This window comes from Carassius auratus, chromosome 27 (assembly GCF_003368295.1).
Source record: "Carassius auratus strain Wakin chromosome 27, ASM336829v1, whole genome shotgun sequence".
Classification (NCBI taxonomy): Eukaryota; Metazoa; Chordata; class Actinopteri; order Cypriniformes; family Cyprinidae; genus Carassius; species Carassius auratus.
In genome coordinates this window covers 28,760,029-28,778,896 of record NC_039269.1, presented here as the reverse complement: position 1 = coordinate 28,778,896, position 18,868 = coordinate 28,760,029, and the positions used below count along the sequence as shown (strand labels likewise).

The 18,868-nt window shown below is 34.4% G+C and overlaps 1 protein-coding gene across 2 annotated transcripts in view; it reads right to left on the bottom strand.

The window, feature by feature from the left end:
* Positions 1-17,416, bottom strand: part of dab1b (DAB adaptor protein 1b) — a 37,172-nt gene extending 19,756 nt beyond the window's left edge. The window contains exons 1-7 of one of the 2 annotated variants that reach the window (XM_026207036.1): positions 17,117-17,416; positions 8,321-8,611; positions 3,694-3,833; positions 2,496-2,594; positions 1,083-1,214; positions 886-1,005; positions 575-613 (exon numbers count right to left, since the gene is read on the bottom strand). In XM_026207036.1, coding sequence (XP_026062821.1) covers positions 575-613; positions 886-1,005; positions 1,083-1,214; positions 2,496-2,594; positions 3,694-3,833; positions 8,321-8,387 — 597 coding nt within the window. In that variant the 5' untranslated portion in view covers positions 8,388-8,611; positions 17,117-17,416. The remainder of the gene's footprint in view (positions 1-574; positions 614-885; positions 1,006-1,082; positions 1,215-2,495; positions 2,595-3,693; positions 3,834-8,320; positions 8,612-17,116) is intronic. The other variant, XM_026207035.1, reaches the window with a different exon arrangement.
* Between the last annotated feature and the right edge of the window lie 1,452 nt (positions 17,417-18,868).

The following is an 18,868-nucleotide window of genomic DNA, read 5'->3' as shown; positions in this document are numbered from 1 at the left end:
AGGCTGCATTTATTTCAAAAATGGAGAAATATTATTATAATTTAAAATAACAATTTCTATTGTAATACCGTACTTCCAAATGATAAATATGACCAGCAAACGTCTAATGAGCTATGAATAAAATCTGATAATTTAATAAAAAATAAATGTGTAATAATACAGTATTAAATGATGAAATTTTAACAGGTAAAATCACACTGGTCCAACAGCTTCAAAACTACTAAACCAAGTGACTTCAACCAAACAAAAAGCAAGACATTGGAGAGCTTCCATCATAGGCGTTCTGGTTGGAGATGAATCTGGATTTGAAACTGATGGTTAAAGTTGTCTGTATTCAGTGTGAGCGACAGAGCACTGGGTTCAACATATCATCAGTATACAGTAGGGCTGTTTATGACTCTCCACAGAACATATAGACAGAACCACAAAACATGACTGCAGATCAACACACTGGCAATGACAGAATGCTTAACACAAGTGCTGTGAGCATCAACTGCAAAATAATACCAAGCACACTTAAATGGAGGAGGTAAATGATCATAAAACCAAGTCTAGGATGTCAGGTTAAGCTCACCTGATACACTGGATCATCAGTCTCATCCTCCAGAATCGTCTGTGGCAGCCATTAAGAAAAACAGCCATGATTTGTAGTGTTTTTTACAGATGAAATCAGAGCAAACCAAAAGAATCATAAAAACTGGGAATAATCAGAAATGAACAACTCTTATGAGCATTTCTATTTCATATGAGAGAATTATATGTTGTTTCTGGCACACGCTCGGGCAGGACACATTTTCGGACAACAGAAACACATGCAGAATTGTACCCTAAAGAGTCACTGGCCATTGTTTTTAAAGTAAAACCTTGCTCTTGTTTAGCTCTTACCTGATAGACGGCTTGTTCGCAGTGCTTGTCTTTCTCAGCCTTTTTCTGTGACTCCTCCCTCTGTTTGATGTCATAGACGAGAGTGAAAAGGTCACGCAGGTCCAGTATGACTGGCTCTGCCTACGAGAGGACAACTGAGCTTTAGCTGGCATGAGAACAGTCTGAATTAAGCAATATTCAGAGCTATGAACACTGACCGAATGGCTGGTCTTGATTGCCACAAATTTGTGGTTGCCTTTTTTCCCGCAGACGTAGCCGAAGGCGCGATGGTCCCTTGTGTCTTTGGCAATGTAAGAGATTTCATGTACAGAGTGGTGATGCTGTAAGACCTGAGGATTACATCACGTCAAAAACAGTGAAACATTTTTATACATTCAAACTTATTATACCCCTTTTTCATGCAAAAGGTGTGCTTATATTTCAGTTTTGAACCGTGTCTGTTCACATCCTTATTGACAAAACTTCAACAATTAGAGAGATACGATCAGTTACCAAACGAGTATAATTAAACTGAAAGATGATGTAACACTGTGGTAAACATTCGTTCCCAGCTTTTTTTGAGTGTGTAGGCTACCAAGCATTAAAAAATAAATAAAAATAAAAAAATTCAAGTGATTAAATTAAGATTGTGTTTGCACCACATCGTTTTTAATAAACACTGAAAACTCATTTTCACAACTACTGGGATTTTTTTGGACAACTGTTTTCATGTAAACATACCCTAACATATTTGCTGGTCCTGCTGGGCTTTATAAAAATTACACAAATGTTAAGACAAAACATTCTTAAAGTAGTGATGTTTATTGAAGATTCTTATAACATTTGTAATATTTGATATACGTTCTCAAAATGCTGAGAAAAAAAAAATATTAGAACAACATTCTTTAATTTTATTTTTACTTGATGGATGTTCTTATAACTTTGAGAGAAATCATTAGCATATAAAAAATACATGTTACACTCTGGGTAAAAAAAATATATAAGGTTAGTAGAATGTTGTAAGAAACCTTTTAGTAAACTTTAAATAACGTTCTAATTACAATAAGAAAACTGGACATTTTAACATTTTCAGAATATTAAAAATCAGTATATTTATAATAAGCACTTTGGGATATCTATGTACAGGCATTTATGCATTTTAAATTAATATTACAATAAGTACAATAAGGTATAGGAACATTTATTGTTTATTTAGCTATATATGTATATTGTCTGTTTTTTGGTTTGTATTTGTTTATGTTTGGGACTACCGATGGAAATGAGCATTGTGCTAAAACCGGCGTATTTACGTTCAATTTTGATTTTACGGTCATGAATATGCACTGTCCCATTTAAATAAATAAATTGAAATTGACATTAAGTGTTCAAATAATATTTTATCACATTATACAAGATACATGTATTTTTAGGTGAAAATCAAAGTTGGTAGAAATGTTTTTTGCAACTTAAATAGCATAATCAAGATAAGAAAATTTGAGCATTTTAACATTTTGTCAACATCTGAATCTTTTAAAATCAGAGCAGTGTTTATGTGCACAACGAGGACCCCAGTTAAGCAGATTTAGGGTTTACACTAATTAAACTAGCATACACTTGCAGAATACACTCACCCCTGATCTCTCGTCATAAATCTTGATTCCACCAAAAGACACAGTCAAGAAAACCCTCTGTTTGTGGCTCCCTTTGGACCGCGCTGAAGCAGCAATCCCCTGAAGCATAAACAGAAAAAAAGAGGGAGGGATCAGTGGAAACACTTTCACTTTATATGAATAATATGTTGGTATAGCTTGCATAGAGGATGATTGATAATCTTTTCTCTTTTGATACTCTTTGGCACTTCTAAATGTGAAAGAAGTGTCTAGTTTGCTATTTTTTTCAAGACTTCTGAAGACAAAAAAGAAAGTCATCATGCTGAGTCAAGTCTTTCTAGTTTTCTCAGCCGTTTGTTCTGTAATAAAATTCTAAGATATTCAATATTAGAAATCCATAGCTCTGTATACTGGAAATCATTCCTCTTTCAACCTAAACAAGATAAAACCAAGAAAAAAAAAATTATCAGATTTTGAAACATGTATTTTTTCCCATGTGTTGTCACAATAACAAACTTCCACCTGAAATCTCAAGATCCTGTCTCGATTCCACATTAAAACTAATTTTGAGGACTTGTTTTATTTGCACAACTGCTTCATTGAACCATTTTAAAGTGAGAGTGCTAATAAATAATACATTAAAACAATAACATGTAACATTCTAGTAAGTAATTGAATATTAAAGCTGCTAAAGTTATTCAGACAAAAGCAGTAAGTGATTTTATCTGTTTGACTATTATTTAGACAAAGTCGAAATGCACCATCATCAGAGAAGCGATAATTAAACACCATCAATTCAGGCAATAATAGATAACTTAATATAATTCGATAAAAGATCATTTTTTTTACATCATGTTTTTCATTGTGTTAGTTAGCTGTATTTTTTTTGTCATTTTTTCTTTATCAAATGATTGAAATTAATTGAAATGTAGAATGAAAAACATGATTTTTGAAAATGGTTAAAAACTGAGTTTTTGCAAATGAACTATTTATATGTCCACTTTACGCTTTTAAGAGCAATATAATGAATATTTCATCCATGGATGTTTTTCCTTTGTTTGCATTTGCATTTATTCATTCATGAAATATTTTTCTTTTTGTATCCAAAGTGACTGACAAATGCAGAAGTTTTGTATTTTATTAGTATAAAACAAAGCATCGTCCGCTGTCTGTGGTATCCTAGCTCAGCTTCACCTCCTGCTCTTCGAGGACTCGTTACCTTCAGCTTCATCATGGAGTCCTGGCACAGCTTGTCTCCGCGTGTGGCCGTCACATCATCAATCCCGATCAGCTTGGCCTTGTACCTGACGCCGTCGCCTCTGAAGCGCTGAATCAGGGCCTGCTCGCTGCGATCCCCACCTGCACAAACACCACAGAGAGAGACGAGTGAGACTCAAAGCTGAAAAACCATTGTCATGAACCGTCAGAGCATGTTATGCTGGAATATTTACATGTGTGCACAAGGTCAGTGTATGGCAAGTGTTACAAAATACAGCACAGCAATTCCATAGTTCATAAATATAAATTAAATACAACATTTTCAAAACAATCAAAAAATGATCTGGATTACTTTTAAGACCCTGGAACACAAAACTAGTCATAAGGGTCAATTTTCTGAAATGTGAAACTTATACATCATCTGAACGCTGAATAAATGATCTCTCCAGTGATGTGTGGTTTGTTCGGAGGACAATATTTGTCTGAGATGCAACTATTTGAAAATCTGGAATCTGAGCGAGCAAAACAATCTAAATATTGAGAAAATCAACTTTAAAGTTGTTCAAATTAAGTTCTTAGCAATGCATATTACTAATCAAAAATTAAGTTTTGATATATTTAGGGTAGGGAATTTACAAAATATCTTAATGGAACATGATCTTTACTTAATATCCTAATGATTTTTGACATAAAAGAAAAAAATTACAATTTTCACGCATATAGTGTATTATTAGTTATTTCTACACATATACCCAGAGACTCAAGACTGTTTTAAGACTGGTCCGGGGTCACATATGTATTTCATATCTTTGACTAGTGTTGCTTGTTATGGTTTAAGAACTAATGGGACAGACAGTATTATACTTAGGTGTGCAACCTAAGATTAATTAATAGCTTAATGAATCATTAATAGAGCCTCATACTGAAGCCTGCTTCATCCACAGAATAAACAATAAATAAAGTGACTCTTTATCTCACAGTTTTGACTTTTTCTCACAATTCAGATTTTTTATTTTTTTATGTGAGAAAAAAAGTCTGAATTTTCTTAAAAGTTTTACAGAACCTCAGAATCGACACATTTACTTACTTTCTCACAATTCTTAATTTTTTCTCAGAATTCTAAATTTACGTTTTGCAATTCTTACTTTTTTATTACATCACACAATAAAAATAAAAAGTTGTTACAGTGTAATTATACATTTAAAAGTTATATATATATAAATATTTAACAAGTTAACTATTTGACTTGACAATTTGACCCATTTAGATCATTAAGTTGTTTTATAACAAGACCAGAAATTATTTTAAATTAAAAAGCCTGTTTCTCATTAAAAGCTTCGACTGTGTTCTGGTTTGAAACTGACATTGCTCTGCTGAAAGCCACTTCTTCACTCTATATTCTGGTCTATTCTCAGATGACAGCGTAAGTCTTTGGGATGTGTTGAAATGAAAGTAGCTCAGTGAATCTCCTGGAGGAGCATGTGTGTGAGAGCAGGACAGATGGCAGCATACGGGAGGAGCACCAGAGTCTCCAGACGCACCGATCTGTCAAGAGACTGTTTAGAGTCCTGACACAGAAACTCATTGACCTTTCAACCATGACCAGATACAGCTCATATTTAATGCAGGACACAGTATGATTTATTATGAGCCAGACAACAGCGTTCTAAAGAGAAGTCAAGAGAGTTAGGGTGTATAAATATAAAATTATGTTTTAGCAAACATTGTCAAAATCAACGGTTTAGTCTTTGAGAAAAAAAACAAAACAAAAAAAACTTACACACTAAAAAAAAGTGTCTTATGAAATTGAAAACTGAGTCAAAGGCAGATGATTAGTGTCTGGTTTTGTAGATCTGTGTTTCTGCTGTTTGTGTGACAAGGATGATTGTGTGCGTAATTAGTTAAACCTTACTACAGCTTTGTGAGTCTGAGGTTAATTCTGCTGGAGCATTAATGTTAATCAAAATGAGCTGACCATAGATTGGTGATTGCATAAAAAAATATGAATTGTTTCCATAAATAAATAATTATTGATGATAACTGATTCACAATCTAGAATCCATTAACTGCTGCCCTCTGCTTTATTGAGTATGTGAAGCTTGATTCATAGAGATTTACAATAAAGTTTGTTTTTGTTTGTTTATATTCATTTATAAAGTAATTTACAGTAAACACACAATTGTCTTTTAATAATATAAACAGTTAAATAAAATAATAGAATAAAATAGAATAATTTTCTGTATTTTCTTTGCATGGAAAAGAGCAGCGTGAATATTCTGCCCAATATCTTGTTTTGTGGTTGTGATTTATAGAGAGCTCTGGATACAATTTATTAAAATAATAACTACATCTTATTTATGAATATAGATTAGATACCTTTTTTAAATGTCATATACAGTGTGTGTATCTGAAAAATCATCTGCTTTTTGAACAGTGCTTCAATTTATGATGACACCAATAATGACCTTTTTCACTCTTTTTCTGAGGAGGACTGCAGTCAGCAGGTGTTTCTGATATCTCATGTTTCGAGTGTGGATATGACGAACCTGTCTCAGTGTGCTCAACCTCATACTTCTGATGCTGTTATTTTAAAAGCCGAGGCTCGTTTACTTCCGAGTTTGAAATTCAGCCAGAACTGCCAAAGGTTACTATGTGTGTGTGTGTGTGTGTGTGTGTGTGCTAAAACACTTGTCACATTTAAATCTAGACTCAAAACCCATCTGTTTAGTTGTGCATTTATTGAATGAGCACTGTGCTATGTTCGAACTGATTGCACTATATTTTCACAGTTTTTTTAAAATATAAAATCATTTTCTAACTGTTTTTAAATTGATTTTAAGTAAACGTTTTAATCATTTTAAAAGTTTTAAAATTGCTTGTTTTATTTTTTGTTATTTTTCATGATTATTTTACTTTCTTTGATGTAAAGCACTTTGAATTACCACTGTGTATGAAATGTTCTATATAAATAAACTTGCCTTGCCTATGTAAGTGTGTGTGTGTGTGTGTGTGTGCTTGAGTGAGTGAGTGCGTACGTGAATAAGTGAGTGTGTGTGTGTGTGTGTGTGTGTGAGTGTGTGTGTGTGGGGGGGGGCGTGTTTTTGTATCATATCAGGACACAACTCTGTATAATGTCATGGGTATGACACAGGTATTACAAGGAGAGGGAGACTTATGAGGACATAACCCATGTCCCCATTTTTCAAAACTCTTATAAATCATACAAAAATGCACAAAGTTTCCTGTGAGGGTTAAAGTTAGGTGTAGGGCCATAGAATATACAGTTTGTACAGTTTGTATAAAAACCATTACGGCTATGGGATGTCCCCACTTTTCACAAAAACAAATGTGTGTGTGTGTGTGTGTGTGTGTGTGCGTGTGCGTGTGTGTGTGTGTGTGTGTGCATGACAGCTGTGTGTTTGAATCACTTTTCACATGGATTTCTGTCGGTAAGCAGCAGTTGCTATGGAGATGGAAAAAATTCAAGGTTGAGGCAATTTCATTTCTCATCTCTGGGCAGAGAGAGCAGAACACAGGTACAGTAAACTGAATATCAAGTAATGCCAGTCTACATAATACAGTACCTGTGATAATACATACAGTAAACTCATTAAATGGTTAGTTCACCCAAAAATGAAAATTAGCCAGTGTTTTACTCACCCTCAAGCCATATGTATGCTATATGTATGACCTTTTTCTTTCAGACAAATCATGTCAGTTCAACAGTCCAAAACATGTTAAATAAAGTGTGTGCATCTGTAATAAAACATGCCTCACATGGCTCCAGGGGTGAATCCATGCACTTTTTTGTAAGAATAAAAATCCATTTTTCAAAGGTAATAAACACATCTCTGTCACAGTGTCTGGTCTGTGTATCCCTGGGTGTCCAGTAAAGGTCTCACTTCCCGATATCGTCACCCCACTTCAGTACTGCATTTCACACAAGCCTTTGTCTGGACTCATCACTGTTCACTGCACACAGCTGTTCCCACTCACATCGTTTGCACCTGTCTATATATACCCTGTTTGTTTCTCTCATTGTTATGGAGTCCTTGTTTAACGTCACCCAGTATTTTCGTGTTCCCTGGCTTATGTTGTGTTTCTTGTTTTGGACCGCTTACCTGGATTTTAACCTTTGCCTGGCTGGATTTATGATTTTGGATTACCCCAATAAACATGCGTTTGGATCTACCTATTTGTGTGCGTTCTGTGACAATCTCTCTCAATTTTATTAAAGCTACACTATGTAACTTTTTTTTTTTGTCTGAATGATCAAAATCTAAATAGTGAGCAGGCACATAATTCCATCTTCAAAAGCATGTCTTTGGACTTCTGTAATCAGGAATACGATATCAACATTGTGGTGCCAAGATGATAACCAATGCATAATGAGTTCAATAATGTGAAATCAGAAGGTTTGAAATATAATATATATTTGAGATTCTTTTTCAGCTCTGTGCATTCTCTCAACCATCTTTGTGTTCCTTTATCAAATGAATACGTTTTATTAAGATGTCAACAGATGTATGGATTACTGTGCTGTATATGAATGACACGAGTTGTGTAGTGACACGCAGGCTGGTCTGATGCCTTCTGCTCTTTCAGCACAATAAATCTTCTGGACTGACCTCGTCTTCTGGACTCCTTCTTGACCGTGAGTTTGACATCTGCTTGAAGTTCTGCCTCTGTTGACATCCTCCCGGGTCTCTGTTCCTCTCAGTATCATGTGGAGGCTTATCCTCTAGTCTTCTTCTGAGGCAAACTCACAACACTGGCATATTGAGACTTACGTCTGGTATTGAGACCAAATAAACTGCTCCAGTTAGTGTGTATTCCTGTGCTGAGGTTTAACAGCGTTCCTCGGATAGTTTCGCAGCTGGTCCAGTAGCATTATTATTTATCAGCGCTCGGCTGAGACACTGTGGAGGGAAATAGAAATAAAAGTCATGCTGCTGTTAAAGTCATTTTCCTGTCAGCTAAGCTAAAGATCTAATTTCTGATTTGAGAGAAAACCCATTAAATGTCAGCCGATTTTCTTTATTCACCCAATAAAGACAACTGTATCTTATCTGATACATACGTTTATAAGGCCTGTAAAGTATCAACAATAAAAAAAAAAATTCTAAAATATCATCTGATTGATAGTTTATATGCACAGATGGACAGTAGTGAAGTATTTTTTTACTCTGCTTTAAAAGTACTTTTTTTTAAGTGTCTTTATTTTATCTGTTTTTCCTAAAAAAACTTTACTTCACAACATCCCAAAGCATAATATTGTACTTTTACTGCACTATGTTTCATATTAAATATTGTTTAATATTTAATTGAATTAGAAATATATTACTTTCTTTCTTTTACTCAAGTAAAAATAATTCAAAAATTTACTAGAGTACAAGAAAGTACTAATTTTTTTTATGTTCTTAAGTATTAAAGATAAAACAAACAACAATTTTTATTTATGAAATGTAGTGCAGTAAAATGCTTTGGAATGAAGTGAATGAAAGTTTTCTAACAAAAAACACTCAAGATAAACTACAAATACTTGAGTAAAGTAAAAAATACTTCACTACTGTCCTCCTCTGCAAACCTGATACTCAACACACGTTTTTTTTTTATGTATTAATTCATTTATTTGTTTTTTTAGACCACATTTAGATTTTTATGAATACTTTATCTAAAGGTTCAGTAAAAACTTTTCAGTAAAACAAATTTTTCTAATGTATTATTTCATATGTCAGGCTTTACAGGTTTAAAACATACTACTAGAATGAATGCTCCTGCTGGCGACGTATCATTAATAAACAACCTTTCGTTTGAAAGAAGTGATGAAGCTTAGGAAAGACACAGTCTGTGATCAAACTCCTGAAGATGCTCAGATCAGATCATGAGCGTGTCTAAGATCACATCAAATACAAGGAAAAGCCTGCGATGTCCCTCTGTGGTCACACTGTGGAACAATGTGGTTTTATTAAGACCTGTCCTGCGTCTGACAAAAGACTGATTTAATGTGATGAATGCCTGCTCTTTAAAGCTTTGTTTAATCAGGTCACCACACTGCTCAGGCATCTGGGTCAGAGATGACAAGCGTTGTTATTGCCATCTAAAGCGCCAGAGAAACATGTCAAATATGCTTGTTTATGTTCGTTAATGGGACAAATTCACAGGATTGTAATCTGCTTTCTGACTGTCATGTGCAGGGTTCAGGTTTTGTTACTGTTTCTTTTTGATTCATGCCTTTATTTTGTCATGTGCTTTTATTTGGATATTATTTTACAATCTTCTTTGTTTTGTTGTCTTCTGTTGTAGGATTAGACTCCCTTATATTTATAACCATCATGTGTGGTTTATCATTGCTCATTTTTATATTAACACAGCTTGATCAAATTTATCATGTCATATCATTTTGTATTGTTTAAGTCCAGTTATTTATTCTGTTTTGATTACACATTTCCTTTTTCATTTGTGATAAAAACTGAACTCAAATTCATCAACATCAACCTGAGATGAAGTGTTATCCTGACAAGCTTAAAAATGTTGTCACTCATGTTTTTTTTTATTTTGTTTTTAAGAAGAAAGTTTGGATTCAGCTTGCATTTTTCACCTGCTTGATCCGTTTTATATGAATGCTTGTTTTTAACCTTTCAAAATAATACTAATAAAAAAGATAAAAATGATTATTGACTTTAATTACCATTATCAACACATGTATTCTTACTATTGTAGTCATCACTTACAAGTATTATATATAAAATGGATTTATAACTCATATCGAAATATGCTTGACGAATAAAAATTGTGTTTTATTAAAATACGCATTATTTAAATCACATATATATGCAATTTACTTGATTCTAGTCAGAAATTTGTATTAATAATATGCAAAGCATAACTGATAAAATACCTCTTTCCCTTCCCAAATCAAGCCTGAAGTTGGCTATCAATGTTATTGTTAATATTGACAAAGTAATAAACATAAGCAGCTCATATATCCAGTGTAACTGGCTGCAATTATGATTAGGAAGGATACATTTACAGTACTGAAATTAAATATATTAAGAGCCAAAACAAGAGCTCATAGTTTACAAAGAAATAAAAAATAAATGCATGCACAAAACACAGATAATCAAAATTAAAGTCAGAAAACCAAAAGAAATCCAATTCTAAGCAACTAGATCATACAGTGCAGCCAGGTTCATTCATTCCTACAGAATCACATGCAAGCACAAGGTGTTATCCGTTATGTTATTGTCGTTCAGTGTTTAGTGCATTATTCTAGTGTGGTACGTCATCCTGATGGTATTTTGTCTTTGTGTGTATGACCTAATTCACGTCATGTTTTCTGGACAGGCCACTTACGATAAACTGTGAATCATCCTGTGTTATGTATCATCTGAATCATCATGGTGGATGAGTAGTTAAACTGAATCACAGACAGTAATGCTTAGAGTATTAAACTAAATCAGCTTGCTGTAGAATATGGTTCAGTGTGTGCAGTTTAATAAATGATGTGAAATATTGAGTTATTTAAAAAAGTTAATATCTGATGTCTGTGTTTGTCCTCCAGGAGTATCCCTCTTTTTGCCAGTATTATACACTGTAAAGAAAATTACATAAAATTTACGGTAAAAAAAATGTCAGCTGTGGTTGCCGGAATTTTACAATAACAAATACGGTAGCAACATCTTAGGTTTTACAGTTTTAATTTAAATTTACAGTTAAATACCGTAATTTAATTAACTGATATTATTTTAATATACCAACTAGTGCTGTCAATCGATTAAAAAAAATTAACTAATTAATCGCACAATTTTTTAAAATTAATCGCGATTAATCGCAATTAAAAGACTGAAACTTTTTGGATATGTAAATGTAAAATGTAAATAATTAATGTAAACTCAAGACAAAGAAACTATTTAAATTCAAAATATGATTGTTTATTGGAATTTTTGTTTAACTTGTAACAGATTTTCTCATGTAAACAACATACCTGCAATAAACCATCAATATCCTCCAAATTAATTGTTGGCTTGAAAGCCATATTTATTACAGAAATAAAAACACAGGCATGTAAGTACCATTTGAATTTCAAAACAATCAATGCCAATAAAAAACAAAAATGATTTCCATGTTGAATTCTAAGTGGATTGCAAAACAATTCCAAAGTATAGTCATTGCCAGTGCTTTAAGTGGGCCAGTATGCACCCGTACTCAGTACCGCCACTTCCAAATATAGCTCTTGAGCGTACCGCCACCTCTCCGTGCGCCCAGAACGTGCTTGTAGCGTACCGGTACGCTCATTTGGACATCTGTTTTAATAGAGGTTTTAATCTTTTACCTGCACTGCCGATTTTCAGAGCGCCCTTCACAATGCAAGCTTCCTAATTCATCCCACCCAGAGCAGAAACTACATTACCCATTCACCCTTAAGTTATACAAGTGAATAGCGCATGTGTCGCTTTTCCCACTGTTAAGTGTCAACAACTCAACGTGGCCGGAGAAGGTGTGTGAAACTCGTTGTGAGTTATACTAAAGCAAAATCTTGAGTATTTATTGTCTGATAAACATTAAAAACTGTCTGCGGAGGTTGAGTCGTCCTGCAGCTCCCGCTGGCTGTTCATTGGCTGCAGCATCTTTTTTCTAAGTTCTAAAAAAATACCGTAGACGACAAGACACAAATTTAGATATTCATTTATCTAATAAATCTATAGCCTATGCACAAAGACAATATGATCTTTTTGTCCCCTTTTTGTTTTAAAGCTTGATGAAGAGAGAGAGCGCAAGTTGCTGCAGCTGAGGAGGACAGTGATGCACGCGCACAGGAGTGATTGACAGTGTACAAAAAATACTCCGCTACACAATTATTTCGTTATTTTCGTTTAAGCTTATTAACATTAGCGTTACAGAAAGGTCTGATTTACGCACTGTTACAGTCATTGTTTTTTTTGTTTTTTAAACAATGACATTTGAGTTCATGATTTTAATGTTTCTGTTTCTTGTGGCAGACTGAATGAAGAGTAATGTTTCTTGTGGCAGACTGAAGAGTAATCCGGCAGAGTTTTATACTGAAACTTTCCGTCTAAAAGTCCTTCCTTCGTCTTATCCATATTTCTTTGTGCGTTGAACACACATAGGCCACAACTGGAAATAAAAAAAACTGCAACCGCGTTAATTGCGTTATTTTTTTTTTACGCGTTAAATATTTCAAATTAATCGAATGCGTTAACGCGCTAATTTTGACAGCACTAATACCAACCTACTGAAGTACTGAGATCTGTTTTGTACCTTGGTAATACACTGATAATCACCAAATGCAGGAGGTGATGAGAGAGTCACATGATGCTTTTAAATAATAACATCTGTGTCATTCACACAAACACTAAACACCATCACGGTAACACACATTTAACAACATTAGGTGTAACACACAACCCTAATATACAAAACATATAAGAAAAAAACTAAGGAACATGGTTATTTCAACAACAAAAACATCAAATTTGAAATGTAATGCAGGTTATTCTGTGAATGTTAATTTACGGTTATTCACTATAAATTATAGTCTTTTTCACATCCAAAAATGGTATACTACTGTAAAAGTACATGTAATGTCCAAAACAGTTTTTTAGTGCATATAGTAGGGGAATTTAATATTAACCCTTTGACAGGTTTTTACTGTGGCATTTTTACAGTCTTTTACCGTTAAATTCACAGTTGTTTTTACAGTGTAAATTTGCATTTTAGAAAAAAAGAAAGAAAGAAGAGAAAAGAAATAAATTTGCCATCAAGTATCATGTTATACAAAGCATTGCACAACTAGTCTTCATGAAAACTTCATCATGCACTGATCTCACCACTGGATGTAGCTAGAAAAGCATTTGAAGTATACTAATAGGCACATCATTTAATAATAATGAAGTCATATTTCAAGTGATTATAAGACATGCATTTCTTAGTAATATTGTGTTTTACTTGGAGTTATGTTATAGTAAAGAGCTTAGCTTGATATGTAAGTGCTGTAGTCCATGTATCAGACAGGAAGAGTCATGCGGTGTGCTTCAGTCGTAATGAGATCAAACCTCAGTGTTTCTACAGTATGCTGTCGTTCTCCTGCGGGATCCTCGCTTCACTGTGCATCATGTCTGTCTCTGCTTCCGCTTTACTTTCCCTTTTGTGGAGAAACTGTATGAACAAGTAGCTCACAGTTTTCGGAGCACAGAGGAACCTCCAGCTGTGGTTTATTTATTTATTTTACCACTATTAATACAGCTTCTCTGTCTTCTTAATAGGCTTACTTAAAGAAATCATTGGCTGAAATTGGGTTCGGACTCATCCAAACACACAGTTTTTTATCATCCATCCAAGCCACTCGTCCCATGCAGGAATCAAGAATCAAGGAAAATTCAAATAGAGGCAGTACTGTACCAAACACACAAGGGTCAAACTTTTCAAAGAAGCAATTTGGTGAAATTAATTTTTAAAACAAAATATTGCTAAATGTTAATTCAAATAGAAATGAACCTAGAACATCAACATAAAGCAGCTGCCAATTGTGAATCTATTGGACTACATCATCAGAGAGAGTGTTACTTTGTTGCATATTTTCTTCAGAATTTAGACAATTTTATGTTTGAGTGTAATTCCAGATTGAGAACATGTGCCTTGAAGGCAGCTGCTGCTGTTGGAATCCCCAAATGGGATTGGGTTAAGAAATCCACTGAGAATAGACCAGATTCTCAGACTAATGAGACTAAAGCAGTGTTTTCCAACCCTGTTCCTGGAGCCATCAACACTACACTTTCCCAATGCCACTCTGGTTATTCAGGAACCACTTTATTAAAGGGGTCATGACATTCATCCTGGGGTCTTGTGAAATATATATGGAAGCCGGTTTCCACCAGTTACTTTTTATCTCACAATTGTGATTGTGCTTCTAATAACTTGCAAATATGTCTTTTTTCCTCAGAACTGCATGACATAAAGGTTGTGTTTTGTAAAGTCAGAATTCCGTTTTGGAGTTCAAGTTGGAATTGTGAGGAAAAAGTCAGAATTGCAATTTTATAACCTGCATGAAAAAAATGTATGTAGGACAAAGTATTAACGTGTGTGTGTGTGTCTGTCTATATATATATATATATATATATATATATATATATATATAAAGTAAATATATTTCTAAAGGTGCTGTTGACATGAAATTTTCACCAGATGTTGGTAAGAATCCATACATACAAAGAAAGCAATACAAATAATCTATCAGTAATTAGAGAGCAATCCTGCCCCTTGTCGATGGAAATTAATATTAGCTGGTTCAGTCCTAATTGATGGCCTTTAATAAATAGGTGTCTCATGACCAATGTGTCACACAAGAAACATTTCATGATGGGTAAAATCAAAGAGCTTTCTTAAGACCTTCACAATCTTATTGTTGCAAAACATATAGATGGCATTGGTTACAGAAGGATTTCTATAATGCACCGGTGAGCACTGTTGGGGCCATAATCCAGATGGGGAAAGAACATAATTTCACCATAAATCAGCCACGAATTTGTGCTCCTCGTACAATTTCTGACAGAGGAGTGAAAATAATTATCAGAAGAGTTTTCTAAGAGCCAAGGGACACTGGTGGAGAGCGTCAGAAAGATCTGGAATTAGCAGCTAGAACTGTTTCAAAGAAAACAATAAGTAAAGCACTCAACCATGCAAGACTCCATTGCTGAAGAAAAAGCATGTTGAAGCTCATCTAAAGTTGGCTGCACATCAGTTAGACAAGCTGGTGAAATACTGGGAGAATATAGTCTGGTCAGATGAGAGCAGAATCGTACTCTTTGGATGTCACAATACACACCATGTTTGGAGGTCACTATAGGAATTATATAATCAGATTTCTCTTTGAGATGAACGAACACCTGAGAAGAGATGATGCCAACCTCGCAGAAAACATACCAAACTACCACATTTTGCTACAAGTGTGATCGCAACAACGTCTGTTTGATTACATGACATCAACTAATTGCTTGATTTTTACCGTACATTTCTGCCATATAGACATCAACTTTGGATAGTCACCAATGATAAGCAATTACTAAATATAATGTAGAAACTTTAATTTTCTGTAAAAAGGGCCTTTTGCAATGATTTGCATCATGAAAAGCGCTATAAAAATAAACTTGAATTGAACTAAAAATATTATGATAGTGTGTTTTGATCATTTTCATGATCTGACAGATAAGTTTGTCTTTATGAATGAGTTTTTAAATATCCATACATCTAAATCAATGAACCATTCAGTTTCTACACACTGCACAACCTGCTCTCAGCAGTATTAGGCGCTGGTGTCTCTACAAACACAAACAACAACAACAACAACATTACATTAACACTCCACTACTGAGAAATGTCTCAATGTCTCGTTTCAGAAGCCAGCTTGTAAATCACCAGGCCTCACTGAATATTAATAACGTCGTTGTCAACCCCCCTTAATCTACTGAAAATAATTGAAAACATTTGTCAAAAGTGATATTTAATTATAATGTGGTCAAAGACCTGCAACAAGACAAGGCATGATCAACATAACATTATAACAGAATCAAGCACTCAGTGTTATAATTATTAACCTGCAATTCTAGTACTGATATTCACAACAACAGCACTCCAGCTCGTGCAAAAGTGCTTCACTGTTAAATTTAACCAGCAGCACTCATTCATATCTACTACACTATTTATATACCATTTTATATTACTATCTTCTATTATTTCAGTGTTGGTTGGAACAATGCACTTTAAATGTTCAGCCAATGTTCAGATGAAGCTCATCTATTTTCACGTGAGTCTAAGACCCCCATTACCAAACCCCTCAAGATTCACAACCAAGCCACATTCACAACTAAAATCTAGTCTTTAAAATCATGAAACCTTATGAGTAGCTGGCAGCAAGTCTACAGGTAGTTGAGTTATTTACATCAACATTTAGGTTTTGCACAAAGATAATTATTGTTTTATAAGATCACATCAACTGAAGTAGTGAGTAGTTGCCATTTGGCTATATTTGCAGATAATTCACAGATTAAGAAAACCTATAGTTTTGAGGATTCTGTGGCAAATAAGTCATACAGGTTTATTTTTATTACATAAAGGGTAAAATGTTGGGTAACAGTTTCAAAACAACAACCCAATAACCTTTAAAATTCCAAAAACGAAACGTTATGCATAAAATAAGAACAGTGCATTCACAAAACATAGCTACCTGTCTCAGAATGGAATTGTAAACTGAGCAAGAGAATGAAGCAAGATTAAATATCCCATAACTGCACTTCATTTAAATAAAGAGTTGCATTTTAAGATGATTTCGCATATGCATTTGATAGATTTTATTTGATACGTTTGCTGCGCACCTGTAACAGCAAACCTCGCGTTGAGCTACTCACCTACTGACGAATGCATCGATTCCTTCCAGATGCATCGCTTTTATTCCGACCTTTAACAGTGTCCAGCAGCTCTCATGGTCAAATGATGAGTCAAGCACAGTTCAGCGCATCTGCATGTGAAATGAACAAGTGCCAGCACGAGAAGTTAAGCAGCATCAGCGTTCCCCCCAAAATCCCCGATCACAATGACGCTAGACAGAAATGAACCGTTTCTTCTCCACCAGAATAATCAGAGAGCAATGAGGCGATGGGGCGGGAGGAGAGAGACCCCCGTGACGTGTTGAAATGATTCAAATGCGCAGAGGATAATGCAGAGATGAGTAAAGGGGGATGGGAGGGGATTATCAGAAGCCCACCCTTACATACATAACACACATGGCCAAGTCATTTTATTTTTATTTTATTTATTATGTGTGTTGTTTTATGTAGGCTAGTGTAATCGTGTAATGAAGTAGCAGAGTAGGCTATAAACTGTAAGGATAATGCTCAGTTTGCTGCATGTCTATCCTGAAATTGGCAGGAGTGCTGCAGACAGTCAGTGAAGCGTCCTTCTCTCTCCAGCTGGCTGGAGTTGGCAATAGCTAATAGAATTTTAAGACCCTCATTAAAATCTGGATCAGATGCCTAATCTCGCATGCAGTACATTAGTGAGGTATTCATACATATGAATCTTTATATGTGTGTATATATGTTTCTGTATTTAGTGTTCAAATAAGAATACTAGGGTGTCATTGAGTTCACAGTGATTGGTCACTTCTGTTTTATGTATGTCTGGTCCATTTCTTTAAAGCAGGCACACATGACTGACATGTGACTTCTAACATATAAACACTAATCCAGACATTAACAGATGGTTGCAATCCCAGTTGTCTGTTTTGTCTCTAACAGTGATGTCAGTGTTAAGCACATGCCTTTTGTTTTTACTGAATCCCGCCGAACTGAATATATATATTTTTATGATCATAATTTTTTTAAATATATTTCACATTTACTCTGAGTAAATGCATGAACTAACACTATGTTTTTAATTTGTCTATTATTGCTAATTTTATTCTATTTTTCATTGTGTTCCTTACCATTTTTCTGTACAACATTCTCACAAAATATTCAGACAATTGGTTCAGACAAACATGATTTAATTGTGAAAGAAGACAATTTTGAGAGCATAACTAATAAATAAATAAATAAATAAATAAAAAGCTTGAAAATGTCATATTGTTTGAAAAAACCTACATTGTTCTGGAAAGTTTATTAAGACCCATAGTGGAGCATTTCTGGCAATAAGTGCATCTTATGAGAAATAAATGAGCAATATCCTCTCTTTGGCAGTTTTGTCACCCATGTAAATAATGAGTTATAATCAGAGTCTATTTAAAATTCATCTGCTCTGTCATTGATGGAAAGGAACTGACCCTTGAGTCTGCTGCTCTTTTGTTCTGATTCATGGTGTCTGTGTTATATGGCCTTTTCAGCTTGCCATACCACACTACATATTAGACATATCACCATGGGGTACACAGTTGAGAGATTACGGCAATACAACACCCTCACATCAAGCAAATGTTTAGTCTACTTAACACTGCCTTTTCTTTAAAGTACATGTCACTTCTGCAATTCTTTTAAATTATGACTTATGTGTCTGCTTGTAGCTGGAATTCTACAAAAGGACAAAAGAAGGCACATGATTGATGTACAGCCTAAATAAAAAGTGGTCCAAGTACGGATCCTTGTGGAACACCACATAGTAGTATT